General features: G+C 46.7%; 1 protein-coding gene across 10 annotated transcripts in view; it reads right to left on the minus strand.

Annotated features, from left to right (window-relative positions):
* The window catches only part of DGKG (diacylglycerol kinase gamma), a 228,162-nt gene that overhangs the window by 47,529 nt on the left and 164,473 nt on the right, over positions 1-16,160 (minus strand). For all 10 annotated transcript variants that reach the window (XR_004670872.3, XR_004670871.3, XR_008624956.2 and 7 more), the window contains one exon: positions 7,015-7,192. Coding sequence is in view for 7 of the 10 variants with exons in the window: in XM_055110769.2 (XP_054966744.1) it covers positions 7,015-7,192 (178 nt within the window). In the remaining 3 variants the exon portion in view is untranslated. The remainder of the gene's footprint in view (positions 1-7,014; positions 7,193-16,160) is intronic.

Here is a 16,160-nt window from a genome sequence, read left to right on the forward strand (position 1 = left end):
CCAGTGGCTATAAAGACTATGTTTGCTTTTGGTTTTGTTCACCATTGTACCATGGTGCCTGGCGCTTGGTGGGGGCTTTGTAAGTATGTGTTAAATAAACTGACAGGAAGCCTGTCCCCACTGCTGGGAAAATGACTCAAAGTGAACACTACCGAGGGTATCTGTCTCCCTGTCTTTGTTTACCAAGAATTGCAAAAAGTATTATCTAGTGAGATCCTGGGGAGATTTTGTGCTACCCATTTATAACCTTCTCTAGTGGCTGGGTGCGGTGGCTCACACCTGTAATCCCAGCACTTTTGGAGGCCGAGGTGGGCGAATCACCTGAGGTCAGGAGTTCGAAGCCAGTCTGGCCAGCATGGCGAAACCTAGTCTTTACTAAAAATACAAAAATTAGCCAGGCACGGTGGCAGGTGCCTGTAATCCCAGCTACTTGGGAGGCTGAGGCAGGAGAATCACTTGAACCTTGGAGGCAGAGGTTGCAGTGAGCCGAGACTGCACCATTGCACTCCAGCCTGGGCAAAAAGAGAGAAACTACATCTCAAAAAAATAAAATAAAACATTTTCTAGGACACACCATTTGCAGTTCAAATAGGATTGACCAAGAAATCACTGAGAGGAAAGTTGCTTTAATATCAGACAGCCAGAGGGGCCAGGTGTGGATAACACAGGCTCAAGACCACTGCTGGCTTGAGACTGAAGGTTGGATAGGAGCAGGCATGAGGATCAGTGAAGAGTCTAAGGAAATATGCAGGAAGCCTCTGCATTTATATTTTAGGCTGGGGCCAGAGAGAAACAATGGCATAGCTCCCCAGGACTTTGCTCCTCAACCCCAGGGGGACCGACCCAGCCTTGTGCCATGCCGTTGGTGCTTCCTCAGGATCCAAGACTGGGCACCCTCCCCCTCCCCTTGCTTCACTGGACAGCCAGCTCAGGTGGAACTCCACATGGGCAGCAACAGCCAAACATGTGTAGGCACACAGCCAATACATAACCCTAGAATTACAGGTTGTTAGAGCCACAGGCAATTTAAAGATAATAGATGAAATCCTGAAGCCGTAGTCAAGAGAGTGAAATTCTAAATTTGGCCCCTTTCTTATATTATAAATACCTTCCCCCACACCTAACAATAATTCTGATTACTGCTGACCAAGGGCTCACCAGGTTCCAGGCACTCTGCTCAGTCCCTACATGGATGATCTCATTTAACCCTCAAAACAAGGCTGAGGGAGGGAGACCATACTTGTTTCCATCTTGTAAGTGTTGAAATGGAGGCTGGAGATGTCCAGGGACTCATCTAATCCATGGCTGGTGCTGAGAAGCTCTGGGTCTTCTGAATTCTAGTTCAATGGTGAGTCCCTACTCTACCCTCTCTCAATTGCAAGTCCTCTAAGCTATATTTGAATTGCCTATTTGAAAATGGCCAGCACATCTTACTTATCAAATGAGTTTATAATAGCTCCATGAAATTAAATTCTCAGCCTCACAAATACTGACATGTAACTCTAAGATTTTTTTTTTTTCTAAAGAGTTTTCACTAAGTACCTGTTCCTGTCCTACTCCAGAATCTACTGCCCACTGGCAAACTGGAGGCAAGATTCTTTCCCCTCTCTCCCCTCTTCCAACAAACGTTTCTGTAGAACACATGTGAGCCAGGCAGGGTGGGAGGCTTTGAAGGGGACACAAAGATAAAGAACATGTGATCCTCATTTTCCAGGTAATGGCAGGGAAAACATATGATGAGAACACACATGCCCGTGACACAGGCCGACTTCTGATCAGTGTACTGATGAGATAGAAGGCAAAATTAAGTGCTCAGGGAATTCAGAGGCTGGGCTCGCTTCCAGCAGGGAGATGGCCATTAGGTAGGCCTTGCAGAGGGAGCAGAATTTCAACAAGGAGTTGTGGAGCCTTTCCTCGGACTGGGTCTAAATACTTCCTATTTCCTGAGTGCGTGGCTGATGCAAGACACACAGTAGGCTCCCTAACACATTTTCTAAACACTAGCCACTTGGGCTAGGCTAGGAGTCATGGGCTTGAATCTTGGTTCTGATGCCACCACTGGACGTAAATTATATAAATCCTACCCTTTCTCTGGGCCTTGATTTTCCTCAACTATGAAATAGGGATATGGAGGAGGCTGGGTATAACCTTGCTCATGGGTTTTGGGTTAGGATTACACTAAGTTAATACATGCAAAATTATTTGCAAGCCAAAATGAAATAGAAATACAAGAGACTGTTTCTCACTATTCTTATTGTTGTTTCAAAAACTAAAAAATAGCAAATTCCATATGCTTCTCATGTAGCTAAGAACCTTTTCTGGGGGGGCGGGATAACTACTTGAGGCCAGGCACTGGGGATACAAAGATTAATAACACCCAGCCTCCATCCTTGGAATCTGAAAGGTCTAGGAAAGGAGATAGTAGGTACAATTGGTAATATAAGTTTAATGTGCTACGACAAAGGCTGGGCTAGAGTTTGGCAGGAGCTCTACTCTTTCTTTTTCTTTCTTTCTTTCTTTTCTTTCTTTTTTTTTTTCTTGAGATGAAATTTCGCTCTTGTTGCCCAGGCTGGAGTGCAATGGTGCAATCTCAGCTCACTGCAACCTCCGCTTTCCAGGTTCAAGCAATTGTCCTGCCTCAGCCTCCCGAGTAGCTGGGATTACTGGCATGCGCCACCACACCCGGCTAATTTTGTATTTTTAGTAGAGATGGGGTTTCTCCATGTTGGTCAGGCTGGTCTCGAACTCCCAACTTCAGGTGATCCACCTGCCTCGGCTTCCCAAAGTGCTGGGATTACAGGCGTGAGCCATCATGCCCGGCCGAGCTCTGCTCTTTCTTAGTGGTAGTGCAGGTGGATAGTAATGCTTAGGACAAAACTTCAAATGTGAATCAACTGGCATTCTCCAACACAAAATAGAATTATAGGCGTAGGGACATTTTTTTTTTTGGGTTTGAGCTTATTATACTATGTTCCAGGCACTTTCACATCCATCATCTTCCTAATAAGCCATGTATTATTATGCCAGTTTTACAGATGAGGAAGCTGAGACTTAGGGTGGTTGGGTAATTTCCCAAGATCTATAAAACTAGAAGCATAAAGGCAAAATTTAAACCCAGATTATCTAACTGTAAGCATGGGGCTTTTCCCAATACCCCTTATTGCTTTCTTATCAGCCAATGTTTCTATAGAACCCATTCCATGCTAATCTTGAATGACCTTCCTACTCGGATTGTTTTTCCCAGGAGAAAGACTAATCTTTGATGGAGTGCAGTGGTGTGATCTCAGCTCACTGCAACCTCCGCCCCTTGGGTTCAAGCAATTCTTCTGCCTCAGCCTCCCTTGTAGCTGGGATTACAGGCATGTGCTACCATGCCTGGCTAATTTTTGTATTTTTAGTAGAGATGGGGTTTCATCATTTTGGCCAGGCTGGTCTCAAACTCCTGACCTCAAGTGATTCGCCTGCCTCGACCTCCCAAAGTGCTGGGATTACAGGTGTGAGCCACTGCGCCTGGCCTGATGAGAGATTTGATAGCAACCCCTCCCATCATCATTTCCTCTTCCATTTCCTATGATAAACTCATTCCCTCCTACTGTGTCCTGATTTCTCCCTCTCCTCCAACTCCAATGAAACTGCCAAGGAGTTAAGAATCGCAACACATGAAGAGGCTGCAGAGAGAGCTCTCTGCCTCCTCAGCCACTAGCCTATAAATCCTGGGACAAAATACACTAGAGAAGGTAGAAATTTGAATACAATTCTGTCCAAGAAAGAGTCCACATAGACCAAAATCTGACTATGCCTTAATTTTGCGGAACTGTAAGGAATCTTAAAATATAATTGTCAGACTTGCTTATTTTACAGATACAGAAAACTGAGACCCAAGAAGGGGAAAGGACTTGCCTCAAGTCACACACTAGCGACAGGCAGAGTCTGGACTGGAACTCCAGTCTTCTGACTCCCAGGCGAATGCTTTTTCACTAAAATACGTTGCCTCTTTAGCTTTTCCCATTAACAACTCAACTTACATGAGATCATAGCCCTTTCAAGAAGAAAGCTCAGTGCTGGCATCTCTGCAAAGCCCAGAAGTCAGTGCCCCACTCTGATCAGCTGATGTCCTCATCTAAAGAACAGGAAGTGGTTTCACTTCTAGCTCTGAAAGCACATTGTAGGGGTGAGAAAGGGGGATTTGGGGAAGAGAGTTCCTGTACATGATAGTCAAAAGCAATCAGCAGACACTTTGGTCTTGCTTGAAGAAGGGGAAGATGTAAGGTCAGACATGTAAGGGGAAGATGAAGGTTGTCCTTGATCAGCACATGATCTCAAGAGCTTCCCCCAGCCCTAGGGTGGTGGAGAGTCGAAGTGGGGAGCAGGGAGGGTGGTGGTGGGGATTCGGCTCTGCTCATTCCCTTCTCTGCTCTGAGGGAGCTAGATACCAGAGCGGGGGTTGAGATAGGAGCACCAGGGTAGGAAAATTTGCAGGAACTTGATACAACCTTCAATGCTTCCCCTACCCTCCGTTAGCACCCACAACTTCCCCTGCCAAGGGAGGAAGGAGGAACACATTATTCAGCTTTATACACTGAAAAGTTTACTGTGTGAAATAAAGGGGACTTAAGAGGTCAACAGAGGCCGGGCATGGTTGTTCACACCTGTAATCCCAGCACTTTGGGAGGCTGAGGCGGGTGGATCACCTGAGGGCAGGAGTTTGAGACCAGCCTGGTCAACATGGAGAAACCCCATCTCTATTAAAAATAGAAAAAAGTAGCCGGGCGTGATGGTGCACGCCTGTAATCCCAGCTACTCGGGAGGCTGAGGCATGAGAATCACTTGAACCTGGGAGGAGGAGGTTGCAGTGAGCCAACATGCGCCACTGCACTCTAGCCTGGGTGACAGAGTGAGACTCTGTCTCAAAAAAAAAAAAAAAAAAAAAGAGGTCAACAATTCCTGAATCCTCTCTTAAAGGACAGAGGTGTGGAGATGATGTTTCCTGATGACCTGGCCTGGAGTATAACAATCTGATTGTCAAATAGACGGGTGTGAAACAAGAGAATAACTTCCCCAACCCGCGCCTTGATGTCAGTGGAGTTTTGTTTTCTTCTAGTGGTGGGATCACATCCCACCTTAGCACTAACAGCCTGGGACATCAAAGCACACAGACGCAGAGCCATGGGATGCCAGGCATGGCAGAGACTGAGGGCATTTGCCTGTAGCAATGGTGTTCAAACCTGGCAGCCCATCAGAGTCATCTGGGGAGCTCATTAAAATTGAGATTCCCAGGAACCAGCACAGAGATTGATTAGGTAGATCTAGGCTGGGGTCCACAAATCTTCATTTTCAACAAGCAGCTGGTTTAAGAACCAAGGTACTGGTTCAACCCCATCCATCCACCTATCAAAACTTTGATACAAGATATTGCTTTTACAGTAAAGAAAACTGGGGTGCCAAAAATAGGTTAGTAGCAGGACTTGGACTAGAATTTTGTCTCCTGCCTGCTGGTATGGTGTTTCTGCCAGTGCTTTTACACCTGGCTTTCTCCTCCAGCTCTCCTGTCCATTGAGGACCTGTGAGGACCCATGAGCCCACAGGGGAATCAGCTGCCAGGAGCTTTGATTGAATCTCTCCATTTGGATCACTGGTGGAAAATGGCTACTTTTGGGGCTGGGGTAGAGGTGGTTTTAAGGACATTCTCAGAAAGCTGTGTTTGTATTCTGGTGAGTTAAAAGTGGAAGGCCCAGCTGGTGGCCTCTAAAGCATACTACCCAGTTGTTCCAGACGGAAAGAATAGTTGGTTCATGGGAGCAGCCTGCTGTGTTGGAGGAACCAGAGTGGCGGAGGCAGAGTGAGCGATGGAGAGAGTGGCAGAAGAGGCGGTCTGGGAGGTAATGAGAGGCCAAAACATACGGGGCCCTCTAGGCCACGTGATCTTTGGCTTTTTCTCCAAGCCACTGCAGGATTTTGAGAAGAGGAGTGTCATAACCTGACTGCTCTGATGTGGTGGTGAGAACAGGCTACCTAGGGCAGTGAGATAGAAGCAAGGAACCCAGTGAGGAAGCTTTGCAGTAATCCAGGGGACAGAGGATGGTGGCTCAGATCAAGATGGCAGGAATGCAGGTGGTGAGACGTGGTTGAATCCTGGATGTTTTTTAAAAGTAGCTAACAGATTTTCTGATGGACTCGCTGTGAGCCGTGAGATAAAAAGGGGAGTCAAGGATGATGCCAAGCGTTTTGGCTCTTGTGATGGGAAGGCTGGAGTTACCAACGGAGAGAAAGAAGGCTGTGAGTGGAGAAGGTTTGGGGGAGGGACAGCAGAGCTCTGCATTGGACATACCAAGTTTGAGGTGTCTGCTAAACACATAAGGGAAGTACGACACAGGCTGCTGGACATAGGAGCCTGGAGCTCAGGGAAAGCTGGAGACAGGCTGGAGGCATCATGAGTAAGCACATGGTATTTAAATAAAGTCTTATGACTGGATGAGGTAATCAAGGGATTAAGTACAGACAGTGAAGAGAAGAGGGTCAAGGACCCTGCCTGGGGATCCTCCAGCATCAAGAGGTCAGAGAGAAATGAGACCGAGAAGGAGTGACCAGTGAGCGGGGAGGAAAACCATGAGCAAATCAAGTCCTAGAAGCCAAGTGGACCAAGCGTTTCCAGGAAGAGGGAGTGATCAGCTGGGTCACATGCCACTGACAGCTGTGGCAAGATGAGGGTTAGGAACTGACTATTGGATTTAGCTATTGGAGAACCCTGGTAACCTTGACATTGGCAGCATTTGACTCTGAACCTCATGGAGCCCCACAGCTTGACAACTGACTGTCATTGAGGACACCCTTATTGTGAATTTTTGTCTTCTGGATTAAGTTGTAAACTTTGCAACATCGGATGACGAGTCAGCGTATCCGCAGAGCATGGAGTCCTTGCTGGGCTGTGGGGCCTTACGAGGCCTGCTGACACCCACCTGAGGGCACCTACTACTGGGCATTGACCTAAAACAATTATCCTCATTCCTGGCTTACCTTGAACGCAGAATTTCAGTTCTTTGGGGTCAGTGACACCCTTCCTGCTTTCCCGGATCACAGCCCGGTTCTTCTTGTTTTCTCCCCAGAGATTGGTGCCTCCGTACATGCTGGGAATGTTGAGAATGGCAATGCCTTCCAGGAAGATGTTGCTCAGGTCCACCCCAACCCCATCACACTGGAGGACAGAGAGAAAAGGCCATCTGTTAGTGTCCTCAGTTTGTCACAACCCAAGGTGCTCTGTGTGTGTGTGTGTGTGTGTGTGTGTGTGTGTGTGTGTACTCTCTTAAAGGATGTGACAGGTCCTCAGCCACCACCCTGCCACTGTCAGAAGAGAAATCATGGGCAAAATCGCTCAGACTTAATGCTTTGACCGCTGTGGTGAGATGACAGATCCAGTCCTGGTCAGCTCCGGGGAATACAGTACAGGCTCCAGGGTCATCTTTAGGTCTAGAAGTGCTTTAGGGCTGGTTCTTAAGTCAATTGTCAAACTGTTCTCCAGTCTAATCTCATTATCATCAATCTTGCCCCTTCCTAACCATTAGAAGATTTAGTGGAACTGAATTCAGAACCTAACAAATGACAGAAAATTCAGAACATAACAAATGACAGAAAACTTTCATATATATATATATATTTTTGAGATGGAGTCTTGCTCTGTCACCCAGGCTGGAGTGCAGTGGCACAGTCTCGGCTCACTGCAACCTCCACTTTCCGGTTTCAAGCAATTCTCCTGCCTCAGCCTCCCGAGTAGCTGGGATTACAGGCACCTGCCACCATGCCTGGCTAGTTTTTGTATTTTTAGTAGAGACGGGGTTTTACTACGTTGGCCAGGATGGTCTCGATCTCCTGACCTGTTGATCCGCCCGCCTCAGCCTCCCAAAGTGCTGGGATTACAGGAGTGAGCCACCACGCCTGGCCAGAAAATTTTCATTTTGCCCCCTCCTATTTTATCTCTCTGTGAGAAGCACAAGACTTTAAGCTTTGGGAGGCTTTCAGAATCTGCCTGTCTCCCGTATCTGTATCAAAAATGCAATTTTGGCATATGTGTTTGCTGAAGGAGCAGAGTTTCTTTATCCAATCTCCACAACTTGCAGTCCCCACCAGGTACAAAAAGCCAGAAGGCTTGAATTTTCATCTCACATGTCTATAAAGTCAGCCCACTTTGGCATCGTGCTTACCAACACAGCAAGAAATATCAGCTCTGATCCTTGTTCCTCAGGATAGTAGGTAGTTTATTTCACTTACAGAAGCAAACACTGGACCCAGAGACTTGAGCTAAGTTATCCAAGCTTGCACAGCTAATAAATAACAGAGCAGGGATTCAAAGTTGGGGGATTTGAGTACAAAGTACATGGTCTTTATGTTGTTTATTGGGAGAAAGAAAAAATCAAAGGCATACAATAAAAACCCACTATCTCTGAGGTTACGTACAAACCCAAACTTTCAGAGACTTATCAACAGAGCAGGACTAGAAGACTTGTTGCCATTCATAGTGACTCACCTCCTGATTTCTTTGCAGTTCTTACATTATGTTATCTTGTTTCCCCAACTACAAGATGGCATACAGTGAGCAACTCTGGTAACTGTGAACTCATTTTTTCACTGGGAAGTTCTGATAATTTGAGAGGTCTCTTTATGTTGATCTGGATTCTCTCTCACTCTTGTTTCCACCGGTTGGTCCTGTTCTCCCTTCTGAACCCATACAGAATGACCCTCCTTCCTCCTCCATAGGCCACCCCCTAGATAGATGATGATGATGATGAAGATCACCATTGTGCACATGTATTCAGCACTGCCATCTACCACACACAATTTTATATGCATCTCATTTATTATCTTCCTAATAATCCTATAAGTTAGTTACTATGACTATCCTCTTTTTACACTGGGGAAACTGAGGCACAGAGGAGGTTAAGTAACTTGCCCAAAGTTCACAACTTACAAGTGGAAGTACACAGATTTAAGGGCAGGTAGTCAGAGCCCAAGTTTTTTATTTCTCCTCCCTCTCACACTACTACCAGGTTGTGCCACCTCTGGACTGTCAACTCTCTTCATCTTCTCCCATGAGACTTGGTTTTCAGATCTTTTCCCATCCCGGCTTCCCTGTTTTGCACACACTCTAGTTTGTTACCCTGCTATTTGGCAAGACCCCCAACATTGAAAACAACATCAACGACGGGATCTGATGGGGGCAGGTGGCTACCACACCAGTACTTCTTGTGGCTGAAATTTTATGATACTATCATGCCCCAGAAATGAGATGACGTGCAAAGCTCATGTAAGAGTTCAGCACGTTATCCATTATCATTATCCTTATCCTTATTATCCAATTGATAAAGATTGCACTGGCCATTTTGTTAGTGGCTAGATGACAACATCACTTCAGCTTAAATGGGTGGTCATCTTCATTGCCCAGATCATCTCATGATCTATTTTTCATCCAGTTCTTCACCATTCTGAACCTGTGTAGATTTTAAAAAATAACATAGACATAAAACTTTACATTTATGTTAATTAATTTCATCTGGCTTTCAGCCCATGTTTCCTCTAGTCTACCCAGCTTACTTCCAATCTTCATTCTGTGACCTTTTGTCATAGCGTTCCCATCATTTGGGGATTAAGTCATTAATATGTGTGTATAAAAGGAAAAAACAGTGACCGAGCACTCTCCTTGGTCAGTTTAACACCAAACATTATGCGTTAACATCCTTTGGGGTATGGCTGCTCTATCGGAGCTGCATCTTCTGGACTGGACTGTCACCCAGCCTACTTTTTGTTATAAGACAGACTGATGGAATTTAGAGATGAGAGGCACATAAGGGAAGATGCCTCTCATCTTTCATGCCTCATCTTTCATAAATGAGCCCCAGTGAGGTTAAGAAACTTCTCTGTGGTCATCTGGCTTATTAGTGGTGGAGCTAGATATGTATCCAGGTCTCCAGACCTCAATCCTGTGTTCTTTCCATGAAAACATAAAACACTGTGCCGAGATCAAACAGCATTTCCTAAGTGACCACCCTACAACCTCTATTAGAAAAGCAATAAGATAACTCAACTAAGTCACCAATATCTGTGTGCAAAGCCTAAATACTTGGTTAATAATCTATTCTAGAATCTTGCCAGGGATCAGAATAAAGTGTATCAGTCTGTGGTTTCCAAAATGTACCCTATTCTTATTTTTTGAACACTGGAGCCATATTTGTCTGCCTCTTATTGGCTAGAACCTACTCTGTTTTCTGGATTTGTCAAAGTGGCCCCTGAATGACACCTACAGGCTTGTCCGGCAACTTGGATTCAAATGTGTGTGTGTGTTTCAAAGCCAGTTAGTTCTCCATTGATTTACCTTGGGTTCTAGTATCCACCTTTGGCATCTTTTCTTCCATTTTTAGTTTAAGGCCACTCTCTTTGGAAAAGATGAAAACTCTTCCAGAATGGCACAGTCCTGTTGAGCTATGCTTTCTATGTTCTTTTTCGCTTCAAACGTTGTCTAGCATTCAGCTGGGCCTTCAGTTAGCCTGAAGCCAGGCTCACAGGTCTGAATTGCTTTTGTGTATTCCTACCTGGTTGCATGCCCAGGCTCTGCCTTTGCGTGTATGTGTACAGTTTCCTGAAAGCATAGGCTCAACCAACACTCTCTGTTGCTGTCACATTGATTGAAAAACAAAAACCAACTCCTTTTTCTTTTCTTTTCAGTGTGATTCATGACTTCTTAGAAACTTATTTTGGAATGTCTTCTACCCTCCTATCCTTCATACACATATTCCTAATTAGAGATTTAGGCTAGAGTCCCATTGGATCACACTTTCTTTTTTCTTCCTTTATTTATTTTTTTGAGACAGAGTTTCGCTCTTGTCGCCCAGGCCGGAGTGCAGTAGTGTGATCTTGGCTCACTGCGACCTCTGCCTCCCGGGTTCAAGTCATTCTCCTGCCTTGGACTCCTGAAGTAGCTGGGATTACAGGTGCCCGTCTCCACGCCCAGCTAATTTTTTTTCTATTTTTAGTTGAGATGGAGTTTCACCATGTTGGCCAGCCGGGTCTTGAACTGACCTCAGGTGATCCACCTGCCTTGAACTCCAGAAGTGCTGGGATCACAGGGGTGAGCCACCGGGCCTGGCCCACATTTTCTTTTATCCTTATCACCCTCTAGATGAAGGAGCCACTTCCCCATCTTGGCTGTAGTTGCTTCTACATCATCTCAATTTATTCACTGTTGGTCAAAACATCCCTTTCCCTTCTGAGCAGTAATAAGAATAATATTAGCAACTCATGCTTGGTGAGAGCTTTCTAGGGCACTGTGCTGGGATTCACCCATAGTATCTCTTGCGATCTTCACATGAACATGATGAGGGAGGCAGCATTGCTACTCCCAACTGACAGGGCCTCTTAGGGGTTAAGATGCTTGCTCAAGGCTCCATAGCTTCCCACTCTACAAGATGGCAGAGCCAGGATGCAAACCTAGGAAGGCAGATGCCAGATCCTACGCTGGAGATGAGTCAGTGAGGCAAATCGGGATTTTTGCTGATGCTAGGCTTATAGCAAAATTAAACTTCCAGCTGTTTGAATAATTGAGATCTCCCACTACTGCTCTATCTTATAGAGTGCTTAGAGCAATGCCTGGCACATCAATGTTGGATATTAATATTATTATATCTTGCCTCCGCACCAGGTTTGTTTTTTAAAAAAGTACATCACCAGCACAGTCCTTGACAAATAGTATTCCACAAAGTCACCTTTCTTCCGTACTACAGTTTTAACTGTCCCCTGTCCCCTCCATCTCTATCCATAGCCAGCTAAGTGTGTTTGCTATTACCTTGGTAAACGTTTACCTCTTCCTGGAAGAGCAGACAATCCTCACTCTGCTTTCTAGGTTGTCCCCTTCCCCTATTACCGCAGTGGGTCCCATGTAGATAGGGCAAGTAGAGGAGATGGGAGAAGCCTGGGGTCTGCTGGACGCTGATGTCCTGTCCTCTTGGAATGCACCTACTTGGAAAGTGAGAGCCAATGTAGTGTCTTGGAAAGAACGTGCCTGCCTGGGCTTGAAGGCAGAGAGACATGGGTTTAAATCTTGGCTCTGTCACTTGCCAGCGGTGTGATTCCAGGTTGTTTCCTTACCCCTCTGAGGTTTAATTTGTCATCTGTAAAATGGAGGATAGGGGAATAACATCTGCCTTAACGGGTGGGTTGATGGGTGTCTGGAATGCAGTAGCACTGTGTAACTGTCTGCGTTGTCATCACAGGTTCCCCAACCTCTGTGCCATGAGGCATTTATCTTCCTGAATTCACTCCCCCTACCTGAGGCTTTGCTGGAAGCATCTTAATGGCCTCTTGGCCCGACCCAGGCTGGTAAGAGCCTTGGCAAGCGCACTCCTGCGTGCCGATTCTCCAGAGTTCCTGGCCTCGCGATCGTGCACTGATTTCCTTCAGAACCCCAGGCCCGCTCTGGACGTGGAAGGCAGCCGTGCCGTCTGGGAAAGTGGAGCCGAGCCCGGGACGCTGTCGGCCTAAATGGAACGCCGGCCCCGGGGCCCGCTCCCCGGCGGGTTCCCGAGCTAAATCCTCCAACTGTTCCATGACGTCATCGGGCCCCCTCCCCCTGCTCCGGCCCGCGCGGCCCCAGCGTGGCGCTAAGGAGTGTGGCGGTCCCCGCGCGCACCGTGGGCCATCCCTAACCCAGGACCTGCCTAGCAGGCTGCCCTCCGAGCCGAGGCTGCGCTGGGCGGAACCAGGGATTTATAGCCCGGAGTGGGGCTGAAACAGAGCTCCCGGCCCGAGCAGAGAGCGTGCACACGCTTGAAATCGTGCTGCTGGGTGCGCCGGCGGCCAGGTGCCCGATGTCGGGCTTGGAAGCAGCGCCGGAGTCCGTCTGAACCCAGGCCCGGGAGGCCAGAGGCTGCCGGCCACGTTCAACTGTGTCCCCCTTGGGAAGACAATCCCCCCAGTTCTGGTTTCTTCCTGAGCCACGGGTGGTTGGTTGGTTTGGTGGAAGGCCGGTGCACAGGTAACAGAGACAAGGTTAGGAGGCAAAGCACATTTATGTGCAAATGAAACGCGCTAGGGAACTTGTAATCCTCTCCACCCCCGCCCTTGATGTCTCGATCCCTACAATCACAGAATTCTAGGTAGAGGCCGCCGACTTCTCCGCCCTCGCCAAGAGGGACCCGAAGCACCGAAGCTTCCCAGCCGGTGCCGGCGTTTCCGCGCCCTCCTTCTCTCCTGCGCCGTGACCTCAAAAGGGCGGCGGGCGGGGGCCCCTCCACTCCAGCCCTATTTCTGAAGGGCCTTAGGGAAGGAGATTCCACAATTTATTTGATGACCTGTTTCAGTTTTTAGCAACTAGGAAATTCCCCCTTCTTCTAACCTCGATTCACCGTGCCACAGATTTGGTTTGGACGCAGACGGTTCTGTTTATAGGCCTGCCACTCGGCTTTGTCTGCTCTCAGGAATGACCTCCACCAGGCCAGATCGGAGGTGGAAGCCAGGACTCGGTAGCTCCGGGAGGCATGTGTCCCCTTTCTGCTGGGAATTTTCTCTTTCTTGGGTACCCTGTCACTGAGTTATTGTCCCTCCCATCTTCCACGACTCTTTCTTGGTCTTTCTTTAAAAAAAAAAAAAAAAAAAAAGCCGGGCAAGGTGGCTCATGCCTGTAATCGCAGCACTTTGGGAGGCCGAGGCAGTTGGATTACCTGAGGTCAGGAGTTCGAAACCAGCCTGGCCAACATGGCGAAACCCTGTCTCTACTAAAAATACAAAAAATTAGCCGGGCGTGGTGGGGGACGCCTGTAATCTCAGCTACTCTGGAGGCTGAGGCAGGAGAATCGCTTGAACCCGGGAGGCGGAGGTTGCAGTGAGCTGAGATCGCGCCACTGGACTCCAGCCTGGGCGATAGAGCGAGACTCTGTATAAAAAAAAAATTATGGGTATTTTCAAAATATAGGGAAAGCAGAGAGTATAATAAACCCCCGTGTACCCCAAAACCCAGTCTGGGTAATTAGCACCTCTAGCAACAGGCAGCTAATCTTGTTTTAACTCTACCCCAGTTCACTTTATCACCACCAGACTGAACTAGTTTATAGCAAAAAAAAAAAAAAAAAAAAAAAAAAAAAAACCAAAAAAAAGAATTACCTTAATACTATTGTTACTCTTAAAAAAAATTCTTTAATAAGTATCCAGTAGTTGTTCAAATTTCCTTGATAGTATCATTTTTTTAAATTGTTAGCTTGCCTGAAAAGTCTTTACATTGCATTTGTTGATATATATCTGTTAGGTCTCTTTTGATCTATAGACTCCTGTTCTTTTTTCTCCTTGTCTTTTATTTATTGAAGAAATGGGTCATTTGTCCTTAGAGCAGTGCTTCTCAAACTTGAATGTGCATGCAGATCACTCCAGGGTCTTATTAAAATGCAGATTCTGATTCAAGAGGTCTGGCTGCGGCCCAAGACTGCATTTCTGACCCCCTTCTTGGTGATGCTGATGCTGCAGGTCCGTGGACCACACTTTGAGTAGTAAGGCTGTAGTGTTGCGCAGATTCTGGATTTTGCCAACTGCATGTCTGGGGTGTCTTTTAAACATAGTTTATCCCTTGTATTTTCACTAAATTGGTATTTTTAGATCTACAGGCTTGACTAGATTTAGGGTTGGCTTTTTGGCAAGATTACTTTATTAGTGGGGCTGTATATTTCCTATTGCATCTCATTAGGAAGCACATAATTTGGTTGTCTCTTTTTTGTGATTTTTAGACTGATCAGTGGATTCAGGTGTTATCAGCCTATACCTTCTATTATACAGTTCTTGTCTTGACCCATTAATATAGTCCCCTAATGGTAGGATACCCTAGCACCTTCCCTGTACCTTTCTTCTAAATCTCTACAGATGCTGTTTTCTCCAAAAATTATTTCTCGTATAGTCTCTTAAAAGGATCTCTCTCTCTTTTTCTTTCTTTTTTTTTTTTTTAAGACTGAGTCTCACTCTGTTGCCCAGGCTAGAGTGCAGTGGCGCGATCTTGGCTCACTGCAACCTCCACCTCCCAGGTTCAAGTGATTCTCCTGCCTCAGCCTCCCAAGTAGCTGGGACTACAGGTGCCCACCACCACGCCCAGCTAATTTTTTGTATTTTTAGTACAGACAGGGTTTCACCATGTTGGTCAGGCTGGTCTCGAACTCCTGACTGCAGGTGTTCCACCTGCCTTGGCCTCCCAAAGTTCTGGGATTACGGGCGTGAGCCACTGCGCCCAGCCTTTTTCTCTTCTCTGCATCTGTAATCTCATGGAATCAAAGACCTGAAGGGCTTGAAAGGTGAACCAGTCCAAATATCTCATTTTATAGAAGAGAAAACTGAGGCTAAAGATGTTAAGGGAATGGCCCAGTGTTACTTAGCTAATTAGAGTGAGCTGATCCAGAATTAGACCTGTGATTGTTTGGACTGACAACCAAGAAGCCATGAGTAACTTTATAAAGAGGAATTTTGGCTATTGGATGAGGGCTGAAGCACAGAATCTTAGAATGGGAAAGCAACATGGGACATTAGAGATCATTCCTAATTACCAAAATGAGAACAGTGAGGTCTAAAGTTGGTAAGTTGACCTTCCTAGATGACACAGCTCTCTCCTGGGAGAGATAGGGCTTAACCAGGGACTCTGGGGTGAGTCGGGTGGTGGTAGTGAGGGAACAGAGTCAGACTCACCGTGTGGTTTGGTGGCACACGGGCTGGAGAGGGAAGATGGGATCTAAAAGGACAATGTGATTGAGGAAAAGGTTTTTTTGTGGATGTTTGAGGCAGAGAAGATCCTCAATACATCTTGTTGGATGAATGGATGAGAAGAGGAAGTTGGGATGCCTAGGTTGGGAAGTAGATAGAGGGGAAGAGAAGATGCTGAACAGAGTGCTGGGACATTGATCTGGGGATGACACCAGGGTCCTTCCTTTCTCAGTGAGTGAGAGAGTTGGCCGGGGGGTAGCTCTTTTGAAGATGGAAGTAGTAAATGCTGGGCCATGTCCAGGGAAAATAGCACTTCAGTTACAGTGAGAAGGAAGAGAGAGGGCTGAGGAAGAGGCGGACAATATCCTGACACACTTGAATAGGGGTTCTGATGGGCTGAGAGGGGCATGGGCAGGAGATGACGGTGGCCTCCTTTGATGCCTGGGCTC

Source organism: Pan paniscus, chromosome 2 (assembly GCF_029289425.2).
Source record: "Pan paniscus chromosome 2, NHGRI_mPanPan1-v2.0_pri, whole genome shotgun sequence".
In the NCBI taxonomy this organism is placed as follows: domain Eukaryota; kingdom Metazoa; phylum Chordata; class Mammalia; order Primates; family Hominidae; genus Pan; species Pan paniscus.